The following is a 12,771-nucleotide window of genomic DNA, read 5'->3' as shown; positions in this document are numbered from 1 at the left end:
GGCTGCAAACGCGCTAAGGAGAGCCACTGCCGAGGCCGCCGCGCGCCGAACGTCGTCCCTTTACCGCCGCAAGTGGCTTCCCTGCGGACAGAGTGAGGTGGCACGCGTAACCGCTGCCGGCGCGTGTAATTCCTCATTAACGCCGGCGACGTCTCAAATTTTCCGGCAGGCTGGCTGCGGCCTGAGGCGGCCATCCATCCGCGCACAGGGGTTGACGGGAACAGAGGCGGCGGCGTTGATGGGTAAGGGGGGGGGGGGGGGGGGGAAGTCACGAGGCTGCCTGCGGGCGCTAACCCTTGACTAGCCCTTCGGGCCCTACCGTACTGGGGTGCAACGGCGGGTCTGCTGGCAGGGTCGCCATACAGAAGCGTGGGACGCAATGAAGCCTCCCGCACCTGGCATCCAACTGGGTGTGGCGGATCTTCCGGCATAGCGCTCGCTGCGACGTGCTGCCGGCAGGCCTGCAAGCCTCCATTGGAACACACGCCGGCTTACGACAGCTGGTACACCAGACGCTAGCAAACCTGCCAAGCGCTACGTACCGCTCACCCGTATCTAGTTATTCTCAGCCGCGAGATCGCTATGCGTAGTTTTGTCACCGAATCTTTTACCTGCGAGACTCAGATGAGATCAGCAACCTCATCTCAGAACTACTCGAAACGCGAACTAGAAAAGAAAGTGTTGGGATTATGAGCGTCAAAAATGATGCAAAGTACGAGAAATAAGCCCCTCCACGCTACAATTACTTCCAAACTACTTATAATCACTCACCTTCTGGAATCTGGCCGGCTGGATATCGTGGAAATTATCGATCCTCAATTTCCTCACAGCCAATTCCAGACACTCCACTCCAGTCGCAAGAAATTTAAACCGCAGACGAAGCACATGGAAGTTTTCCTCAAACGAACTTTTCCTCGAAGTGTTGAGTGCTATTGACAAGGGATTTCAAACGGATTCCGTATTTCTGCATTTCCGGAAGGCTTTTGACACTGTACCACACAAGCGGGTCGTAGGGAAATTGCGTGCTTATGGAATGTTATCTCACGTATGTGACTGGACTCGTAATTTTCTGTCAGACAGGTCACAGTTGTAGTAATTGACGCAAAGTCATCGAATAAAACAGAAGTGATTTCTAGCGTTCCCCAAGGAAGTGTTATAGGCTCTTTGCTGTTCCTTAACTATACATACGGTTTGGGAGACAATCTGAGCAGTCGTCTTATGATGTTTGCAGATGACGCTGTTGTTTATCGACTAATAAGGTCATCAGAAGATCAAAACAAATTGCAAAACGACTTAGAAAAGATATCTGAATGGTGCTAAAAGTTTGAGGTCATCCACATGAGTGCTAAAATGAATCCGTTAAACTTCGGTTACACGATAAATCACTTTAAAAAAAAAAAAGGTTCAAATGGCTCTGAGCACTATGGGACTTAACATCTGTGGTCATCAGTTCCCTATAACTCAGAACTACTTAAACCTAACCAACCGAAGGACATCACACGCATCCATGCCCGAGGCAGGACTCGAACCTGCGACCGTAGCAGTCGCGCGGTTCCGGACTGAGCGCCTAGAACCGCTAGACCACCGCGGCCGGCAAATCACTTAAATATAAGTGCAGTAAATCAAACTAAATACCTAGGAATTACAATTATGAACAACGTATACTGGAAGGAACACACAGAAAACGTTGTGGCGAAGGAAAACCAAAGACTGCAATTTATTGGCAGGACAGATCTGCTAAAGATACTGCCTACAATACGCCTGTCCGTCCTCTTTTAGAATACTGCTGCGCGGTGTGGCATGCTTACCAGACAGGATATCGAGAAAGTTCAAAGACGGGCAGCACGATTTGTATTATCGTGAACTAGGGGAGAGAGTGTCACCGAAATGATACAGGACATTATTAAAACAAAATCATTTTTGGTTGCGGAGGACTCTTCTCACGAAATTCCAATCACCAACTTTGTCCTCAGAATGCAAAAATATTTTCTTGACGCAGACCTACATGGGGAGAAACGATCACCATCTTAAAATAAGGGAAATCAGAGCCCGTGCGGAAACATATAGATGTTCTTTCTTTCCGCGCGCTCTTCGACATTGGAATAATAGAGAATTGTGAACGTGGTTCGATGAACCCTCTGCCAGGCACTTAAATGTGGTTTGCAGAGTATCCATGTAGATGTACATCCAGATCGAAATAGCACAGTTACATCTCCGGCCGCAGCATGTGATGCTAGTGGGTGCGATACATGAGACTCGCTACAATTATTTTTAAGAAAGAAGATATGTAACCAGATGACGCATGTTTCCCAGTTTTTGTCTAATATACAGGGTAATTCAAAAAGAATACCACAACTTTAGGAATTTAAAACTCTGCAACGACAAAAGGCAGAGCTAAGCACTCTCTGTCGCCGAATTAAGGGAGCTATAAAGTTTCATTTAGTTGTACATTTGTTCGCTTGAGGCGCTGTTGACTAGGCGTCAGCGTCAGTTGATGCTAAGATGGCGACCGCTCAACAGAAAGCTTTTTGTGTTATTGAGTGCGGCAGAAGTGAATCGACGACAGTTGTTCAGCGTGCATTTCGAACGAAGTATGGTGTTAAACCTCCTGATAGGTGGTGTATTAAACGTTGGTATAAACAGTTTACAGAGAATGGGTGTTTGTGCAAAGGGAAAAGTTCTTGACGGCCGAGAACGAGTGATGAAAATGTAGCACACATCCAGCAAGTATTTGTTCGTAGCCCAGGAAAATCGACTCGCAGAGCTAGCAGAGAGCTGCAAATTCCACAATCAACTGTATGGAGAGTCCTACGAAAAAGGTTAGTTATGAAACCTTATCGTCTGAAATTGGTTCAAGCACTGTCTGCAGCTGATAAGATTCAAAGAATCGATTTCTGTGATTTTATCCTTGCTCAAATGGAAACAGATGAATCTTTCGTTTCAAAGATTGTGTTTAGTGATGAAGCAACTTTCCACACTAACGGGAAAGTCAACCGTCACAATGTCTGTATATGGGGCACTGAGAATCCGCGGGAAACAACTCAGTATGAACGTGACTCGCCTAAGGTGAACGTTTTCTGTGCCATTTCAGCCAATAAAGTTTTTGGTCCCTTTTTCTTCGAAGGTGCTACTGTAACTGGACTACAGTATCTGGAGATGTTAGAGAATTGGCTGTTCCCTCAGCTCGAACAAGAAGCACAACAATTCATATTTCAGCAGGATGGAGCGCCACCACATTGGCACTTATCTGTCCGTAACTACCTGAACGTCAACTACCCGAGGCGATGGATCGGCCGCCAGGCAGCCCGTGACAGAGCAATTCATCACTGGCCTCCAAGAAGCCCTGATCTTACCCCTGCGATTTTTTTCTTATGGGGGTATGTTAAGGATATGGTGTTTCGGCCACCTCTCCCAGCCACCATTGATGATTTGAAACGAGAAATAATAGCAGCTATCCAAACAGAAGATTATATTATGTTTCTTTCATTAAATACACATTTTTAAAGTTGTGGTATTCTTTTTGAATCACCCTGTATTTTTAAATTGAATTTCAGTTTACAATAACGTACTTTTCAAATAAAAACTGAAAAATCACTTCTATGTATACTTTACAGTTGCAACTATAACGGAAAATGTCACTGCAGATGATAAATTGTTACATACCGATTAGATAGGTCATGGTGAGATTACTTTCCTTAAAACAGTGTCCTTTTTCGTCAGTTAATCTCGGAGGATCCCCACTATTTCGACAAACGAAGGTACTTATGTTCTCACGAAACTAGTAAATTTAGCACTGTAACTTGTCAAATCATTATACAGCGTGTGAAATAACCAGTTTACGTCACGATCAGCAGTGAAGGGATGTACTGCGAACGTCTTTTTCTGCATTCTCTTTTCATTTCGCACTTGCACGCAAAGCTACTAACTCGTCTATTGAGCGCACAATGAAGACATTCCTCTGGCGTCTCTGTACTGCCAGACATGACCGCTACCAGTACACCTGCCTTGGTGTCCCAGTGCGGTACGCCTCTTCCACTTATTCGCTCGGATTTCCCTCTTCTTTGCGGTCTAACTCACTCACGATCAGTCGCGAGGACAGTTCGTTTCTATGCACCCCTCTACCTCAAATATAACTTGCCATCATCTGGACCTGTAGCGAGATATACATGCCTAAGTTCTTAGTAGTAACAACAATAAAATGTTTTCGTTCAGTAATTACTATTTCTTAAGTTCAGTGCTCAGTGTATTGCTTAGCATAACTTCCAAGAATTGCAATTCAGATAAATAAGTCACTTTATAGGCATTTGTCCACAAATCTCAGAAACGCCATGACATGCAACTGATTTGAGAATTAGAACAGCAAATACTATCACAGTTTCATGACGTATACTGTATAAAATCGATTTCAATGCATCATAATCGGTACATCAATTAGCGCTAAGGTTGTTAAAATAGCCCTGAAGTCAAAAGTGAACGGATAACTCTCACTAACACTAATGTTTTCTGTCTTCTTTTTATTCTCATTTCAAAAATTTACTGTTTTTTATAATTTTCTTTTTTTATTAACGCATTTAAATATGAATAAGGCGAAGAGTCGCAATTTACACACTTTAAACATCTAGGAGAAGTCATCCAACCACCAGGATTGAACACTATAGCCAGTCAAGAAGGAATCTCAAAATTACACATAGCATTTAAGCTCACTTGGAGTCACTTCAATAAAAAATCAGTCTCAGTCGATGCAAAATTAACAAGGAACCCCTTTAGTGAGAGATCGCAGTTTCAATCATCAGTAAGGCTCATTTGGAATGGTTGTGTAAACAAGTGTGACAGGAAAAATGTTAGCAGCTAATGACTCACCATGTGCATCAGGAAGACGACAGAAATTGATTGTACCTGGAGATGCAGAGGTCAAAAAATTGGTTCAAATGGCTCTGAGCACTATGGGACTTAACATCTATGGTCATCAGTCCCCTAGAACTTAGAACTACTTAAACCTAACTAACCTTAGGACGTCACACAACACCCAGTCATCACGAGGCAGAGAAAATCCCTGACCCCGCCGGGAATCGAACCCGGGAACCCGGGCGCGGGAAGCGAGAACGCTACCGCACGATGCAGAGGTCACTCTTCTATGAGATGTACGTCCTACATTTCACAAAATGGAGATCGTGCACATTCAAGAAATCATAAAAATAAACTACTAACTTGCACCATAAACGCCGAATCACAAAGGATTCGCCACAGTGAGCACCGAGGTTCGCACCATCAAGATCGAAGGCGAACTCTTGGGAGTTACGAACCGTGCATTACGTTCAGCTAGGTATACACTCTTAACGCATGTAGAATCGTATAGATGTAACAGGGTGATGAAAACTGATGGCTCTGTCTTGGAGCTTATCGTGAAACCAGGTATCGTTTAAAGCGTAGCTGCAGGTAGCGCGATAATGTTTTGTATGCTCAGAGAGAAAAAAAATAATAAAATAAAACAAATTCCAGAGTATGAATTTGTTCAGAGGTTCCAGGTGATATCAGCGGTAATGTCACACACTCTTCAGGAAGGATAACTTGCACTAAAGCAGAATGATTTTTATTCGCAGGTCGGAAATCGAGCAAAAGCAAATTACTTTAACCAGCTGCTGGCCAAAAGCAGTGTTTGAAAAGGATTCTGTTACTGAACGATGGGATAAGTTTGTTCATCTCATCTACAAATTTTCGGTCAGATTCCGCAGATTGTTGTACATCGTCAAGCTGATGCTTCGTTTGAAATTTCATGATCTTACGTTTTCCAGTTCTGTAGCACTGTCTGAAGTTATGCGACCATTCAGTGCCTCCCCTGAAATTACTGTAATCTATGTCTCAAGAAATTTGATGTGCATAATGCATTGGGTCACTGTCATGTACATCCTGTAAATTGTATTGCACGTCCATGAAATGTGTAAAAACCCTTTTCGTAACAAGTGCGCCTTGTCCTCCCTTGAATATCCGTAGTTTTTGTAGTTTCACTAGACGGTCATATTGCCGCGGATTTATTCAAACTCTGTTCATAATTTCGTTCTTACTACGCTACGGATGATCTTCTACATATGTAATTATTGTTTAGTACCCGCTCCTTGGACAACGGTTGTCCGTTACTACGTTTCACTGGAGACAGGACCTGTGGCTCTCTGTCCGACATTATTGATGAACTATATCGCTCAAGACCTGTTTCAATATCACTTTCACTTATTAAATATGAATCGTTATCATTATACTCCTTTCAAGCGTATATGACACCACCCATTCTACATCTACATATACATCTACATGGATACTCTGCAAATCACATTTAAGTGCCTGGCAGATGGTTCATCGAACCACCTTCATAATTATCTATTATTCCAATCTCGTACAGCGCGCGGAAAGAACGATCTTTCCGTACAAGCTCTCATTTCCCTTATTTTATCGTGGTGATCGTTCCTCCCTATGTAGGTCGGTGTCAACAAAATATTTTCGCATTCGGAGGAGAAAGTTGGCGATTAGAACTTCGTGAGAAGATTCCCTCGCAACGAAAACCGCCTTTCCTTTAATGATTTCCAGCCCAAATCCTGTATCATTTCAGTGACACTCTCTCTCATATTTCGCGATAATACAAAACGTGCTGCCCTTCTTTGAACTTTTTCGATGTACTCCGTTAGTCTTTTCTGGTAAGGATCCCACACCGCGCAGTAGTATTCTAAAAGAGGACGGACAAGCGTAGTGTAGACAGTCTCTTTAGTAGGTCTATTACATTTTCTAAGTGTCCTGCCAATAAAACGCAGTCTTCAGTTACCCTTCCCCACAACATTTTCTATGTGTTCCTTCCAATTTAAGTTGTTCGTAATTGTAATACCTAGGTTTTTAGTTGAATTTATGGCTTTTAGATTAGACTGATTTATCGTGTAACCGAATCTTAACGAGTTCCTTTTAGCACTCATGTGGAAGACCTCACACTTTTCGTCATTCAGGGACAACTGCCACTTTTCGCAGCATTCCGATATTTTTTCTAAATCGTTTTGCAGTTTGTTTTGATCTTCTGATGACTTTATTAGTCGATAAACGACAGCGTCATCTGCAAACAACCGAAGACGGCTGCTCAGATTGTCTCCCAAATCGTTTATATACACTCCTGGAAATTGAAATAAGAATACCGTGAATTCATTGTCCCAGGAAGGGGAAACTTTATTGACACATTCCTGGGGTCAGATACATCACATGATCACACTGACAGAACCACAGGCACACAGACACAGGCAACAGAGCATGCACAATGTCGGCACTAGTACAGTGTATATCCACCTTTCGCAGCAATGCAGGCTGCTATTCTCCCATGGAGACGATCGTAGAGATGCTGGATGTAGTCCTGTGGAACGGCTTGCCATGCCATTTCCACCTGGCGCCTCAGTTGGACCAGCGTTCGTGCTGGACGTGCAGACCGCGTGAGACGACGCTTCATCCAGTCCCAAACATGCTCAGATCCGGAGATCTTGCTGGCCAGGGTAGTTGACTTACACCTTCTAGAGCACGTTGAGTGGCACGGAATACAAGCGGACGTGCATTGTCCTGTTGGAAGAGCAAGTTGCCTTGCCGGTCTAGGAATGGTAGAACGATGGGTTCGATGACGGTTTGGATGTACCGTGCACTATTCAATGTCCCCTCGACGATCACCAGTGGTGTACGGCCAGTGTAGGAGATCGCTCCCCACACCATGATGCCGGGTGTTGGCCCTGTGTGCCTCGGTCGTATGCAGTCCTGATTGTGGCGCTCACCTGCACGGCGCCAAACACGCGTACGACCATCATTGGCACCAAGGCAGAAGCGACTCTCATCGCTGAAGACGACACGTCTCCATTCGTCCCTCCATTCACGCCTGTCGCGACACCACTGGAGGCGGGCTGCACGATGTTGCGGCGTGAGCGGAAGACGGCCTAACGGTGTGCGGGACCGTAGCCCAGCTTCATGGAGACGGTTGCGAATGGTCCTCGCCGATACCCCAGGAGCAACAGTGTCCCTAATTTGCTGGGAAGTGGCGGTGCGGTCCCCTACGGCACTGCGTAGGATCCTACGGTCTTGGCGTGCATCCGTGCGAAGCTGCGGTCCGGTCCCAGGTCGACGGGCACGTGCACCTTCCGCCGACCACTGGCGACAACATCGATGTACTGTGGAGACCTCACGCCCCACGTGTTGAGCAATTCGGCGGTACGTCCACCCGGCCTCCCGCATGCCTACTATACGCCCTCGCTCAAAGTCCGTCAACTGCACATACGGTTCACGTCCACGCTGTCGCGGCATGCTACCAGTGTTAAAGACTGCGATGGAGCTCCGTATGCCACGGCAAACTGGCTGACACTGACGGCGGCGGTGCACAAATGCTGCGCAGCTAGCTCCATTCGACGGCCAACACCGCGGTTCCTGGTGTGTCCGCTGTGCCGTGCGTGTGATCATTGCTTGTACAGCCCTCTCGCAGTGTCCGGAGCAAGTATGGTGGGTCTGACACACAGGTGTCAATGTGTTCTTTTTTCCATTTCCAGGAGTGTAGATAAGGAACAGCGAAGGGCCTATAACACTACCTTGGGGAACGCCAGAAATCACTTCTGTTTTACTCGATGATTTTCCGTCAGTTACTACGAACTGTGACCTCTCTGACAGGAAATCGATAAGCACGCAATTTCACTGCGACCCGCTTGGGTGGTACAGTCTCAAAAGCCTTCCGGAAATCCAGAAAAACGGAATCGATCTGAAATCCCTTGTCAATAGCACTCAACAATTCATGTTAATAAAGAGCTAGTTGCGTTTCACAGGAACGATGTTTTCTAAACCCATGTTGACTGCGTGTCAATAGACTGCTTTTTTTCCGATGTAATTCATAATGTTCGAACACGTATCTTATAAAATCCTGCTGCATATCGACGTTAAGGATATGGGCCTGTAATTTAGTGGATTACTCCTGCTACCTACTACCTTTCATTCTACTAACTCATGTAGCAGAAACGCTAATATTTCATCTGCCACTTCTTTGCCCCATTCCTTGGGTACCTTTCTGAGGAAATGCCAACTTCGGCATATGTTGCAGATATAATGCAATGTGTGCATGTCTTTTTCTCTTTTTCTTCTTTTTTAATCCTTACCATTGCTCTGCTTTGCATCAATATCTTTAGCACTGTAGCACCGTTGTGAGTTACTCGTCGGCTAAGCAGTTCAACTACGCCCGCAGCCACATACTGTGCTTACCACTCAATACTTCCAGATATGTTCTCTGTTGCCATTAGCAGCCAATATTTTGGATGTATGGTAGACAATATATGGCACCACGAATGCCGTAAACATCATTGGTCTTTCGTAACCTCGCACCCAGGTGGTTCCTTGTAAGGCTTCCGTTGATACCTAATAGTCCACTATTACAGACAGAATTTTGTGTACTTTTATATCAGGATGTGGTTAGGGTTTCTGGATTTTACTCCCCATGAATTTGGGTATCTCTTCAGTAATAAGTTTTCTAATTGAAAGTGTGCACCGTTTGGTTTCAATTTCATTATTTAGTAGAACCTTGCTTGCCCAGTACTAGTGAATATATTTACTCGAGTATTTTGGTGGACTAGCCACTCTGAAATAATTTAATATTCATTTAAATTGTCAGTGTTACATTACATTTTACGAGTAATTACGTCAATAGTTTCTTATGGTTCTCTGTTGTCAGTTGCCGCATACGTTTGTGCTCGTTTGATTACACAGGCCAACGATGGAAAACTTTTCTGCTGAAAATACCTTATTCTTATGTATTTTAGGGTGGGAAATCCAAATATAATACTTGAAAAACTGTGTCACTCACCAATTCTTCACACTTTATAGTTAAATTTATTAAATTAAGCGATTTTTTAAAGAATTTAACAGCTTTTATGTAGTTAAAATAAATTAAAAATGAGGTGTAATGAATGTAGATGAGGTTGATAGCACTGCTGAAAACATTTGCTGGCAAAAAAAGGTCGATTCTATTTTTGTGTTAACAGATGGTGTTTTGTTTACTGTCAGCCTAACCTCACTTTCCTGTTTGCTGTACATGTGCTGAGTACAGTGTCTAATCGTGGCTGTAAAAACTCTGCTGACAGTTTTTGTTACATTTGTGGTGAATTTGTGATTGAAAAACACCAAAGAAACATTACAGACTTTGTGAAAAAGGTTTATCTATCATACTTTGGATCTAAAATTGGTGATCAAGATAAATCTCAGGCGCCGCATGAGGTATGTTATGTGTGTGATGAAGATCTGAGAAAAAGGTCAGAAAAGAATAAAAACAGTCTTTAGATTTGCTGTTCCTATGATATGGGGGGAGCCAAGAAATCATTCCGATGATTGCTGCTTTGGTAGTTTTGATATTACTGGTGATAATTCGAAAAACAAGGTGGTAATAAGCTACCCTAACCTTCCGTTTGCCATCCGACCAGTGGAGCATGGTGTAGATTTGCCGGTTGCTGAACGACCAGATGATTTAAATTCTATTCCAACAGAAGTATTTTGATGTACAATGTGATTTAGATGATGAATTCCATTGTAATACTGAAAGTGTAGAGCCCAAATTGTTTACTCAGACCGAACTTAACGATTTGATTAGGGATCTGGGCTTAACAAAAGAAAAAGCTGAATTGCTTGGCTCTAGATTAAAAGAAAAGAACTTATTGGCAGTTGGAACCAGCATATACATGTATAGAAAGAGAGAGCAGCAATTTTCCAAGTTTTTTCAAGAAGAAAGTGATTTAGTGTACTGCTCAGACATTCCCGGTCTGATGAATGAATTTGGAATTGAATACAAAAAGGAAGACTGGAGGCTGTTTATTGTTTCATCCAAAACAAGTTTAAAGGCTGTTTCATTACGCAATGGTAACATGTATGCATCTACACCTGTTGGACATTCTGTACACACGAATGAAAAATTTGAAAACCTAGAAATAGTGCTAAATAAAATAGGCTATTCTGCCCATGGTTGAATGATACGTGGCGATCTAAAAGTAACATGCATGGTCCTTGGTCAGCAAGGTGGTTTTACCAAATTGCCATGTTTCTTGTGTGAATGGGACAGTAGGGCTAGGGATCAACACTGGTACAGAAAGAACTGGCCTGTGAGGGGGTCTTTAAAACCTGGTGAGAAGAACATTCTACGCAAAAACCTTGTAGATCCAAAAATCGTACTCCTACCACCTCCACGTATAAAGTTAGGCCTAACGAAACAGTTTGTCAAGGCTTTTCCTAAAGATGGACCATGTTTTAAGTATCTCTGCAAAAAGTTTCCACACCTTTCAGAAGCTAAACTAAAAGAAAGCGTCTTTGTCGGACCTGACATTATAAAATTGATGTTTGATGTTAACTTTGAATCCACAATGACCTTAAATGAGAAAGAAGTATGGGTATCATTCAAGAAAGTCGTTACAAAGTTCTTAGGACATGAAAAAGACCCAGAATGTGTTTCTATTATAGCTACAATGTTAAAGAAGTTGAAAACTTTAGGATGTTCAATGCACCTGAAAGACCACTTTTTGAACGGTCACCTTAATTACTTCCCGGACAATATGGGAGATGTTAGTGAGGAGCAAGGAGAGCGTTTCCTCAGGACATTAAAGTGATGTAAAAACGCTACCAAGGCCGCTGGAGCACCAACACGATGGGGGACTACTGTTGGTCACTTCACCGAGAAGTTCAGCAGGCGACTCGTCGTAGAAAAAGCTACACAAGAAGCTTCAAATAAAAAAGAGAAAGAAAATGCAAAACAGTTCCAGCAGACATGTGAAACCTCAATTAACACATGTCATTGTTTTAAGTAGCTTACTGTAAATACAAGCCATGCTTATGTTGTAACAAAGCGTTTCCTTAATTTCCCCGTTTACCATATAGCATCGGATTTTTATACTATGCAGTAAAAAGCATATTGCTCGAAAACTATGAGTGATACAAAAAACTAAGGCTAGATTTGGATTCAGCTCATAAAAATGTATAAAGATCAGCTATCAAAGTAAAAAAGTTTTTCAAAAAAAGTTTCTACCAAATTCTACCAGCAGCTGTTTTCTTGAGCTTCTGTAGTAAATTCTGTTGGCAGTGGTAGCGCAAATTTGTTATGCCAAAAGTTTCTTTCTTAAGCAGCAACAGAAAACCTTGCTGACAGTGAAGCTTAATCCTGATGTCATTATTTTGTTTGTATTAAAACTGTTAACCTTTGCTTTCATAATCACAAGAGTAAATTTTGCTGTGTTCTTATTTTTAGTAAGTTTTACCAACAGTTGCCTTTCGGTAAACTCACATTAATAAATTCTGGTGATACACGCTGTTCTTATCTGATGTGTTTTAAGCATGTTTCAAAGTTTGTACTGTATAAAAAAATTTGTTCAGATAAACTAATTTGTCTGAATTTTAATGAACATATTGTGGCCCAGTACCTTACTCCTTAACATAAGCTTCCTTATGCTCTTCGTATGGCACATCTGTGTACTAAATTTGGTATTCTGTACATCCCCAAAAGCCGGCAGCTGTGGCCGAGCCGTTCTAGGCGCTTCAGTCAGGAACCGCGCTGCTGCTACAGTCGCAGGTTCAACTCCTGCCTCGGGCATGGATGTGTGTGATGTCCTTAGGTTCGTTAGGTTGAAGTAGTTCTAAGTCTAGGGGACTGATGACCTCAGATGCCAAGTCCCATAGTGCTTAGGGCCATTTGAACCATTTGAACACCCCCAAATCGCTACAAATTTAATCATGCATCGCCTCTACTATGCT

At 43.1% G+C, this 12,771-nt stretch overlaps 1 protein-coding gene across 1 annotated transcript in view; it reads left to right on the top strand.

The window, feature by feature from the left end:
* Positions 1 to 12,771, top strand: part of LOC124619957 (nematocyst expressed protein 3-like) — a 156,686-nt gene that overhangs the window by 90,854 nt on the left and 53,061 nt on the right. The window contains exon 2 of the mRNA XM_047146620.1: positions 170 to 242. Coding sequence (XP_047002576.1) covers positions 170 to 242 — 73 coding nt within the window. The remainder of the gene's footprint in view (positions 1 to 169; positions 243 to 12,771) is intronic.

Source organism: Schistocerca americana, chromosome 6, assembly GCF_021461395.2.
Source record: "Schistocerca americana isolate TAMUIC-IGC-003095 chromosome 6, iqSchAmer2.1, whole genome shotgun sequence".
Lineage (NCBI taxonomy): Eukaryota > Metazoa > Arthropoda > Insecta > Orthoptera > Acrididae > Schistocerca > Schistocerca americana.
The sequence above is the reverse complement of the archived record's forward strand: the minus strand, read 5'-3'. Positions and strand labels throughout refer to the sequence as shown.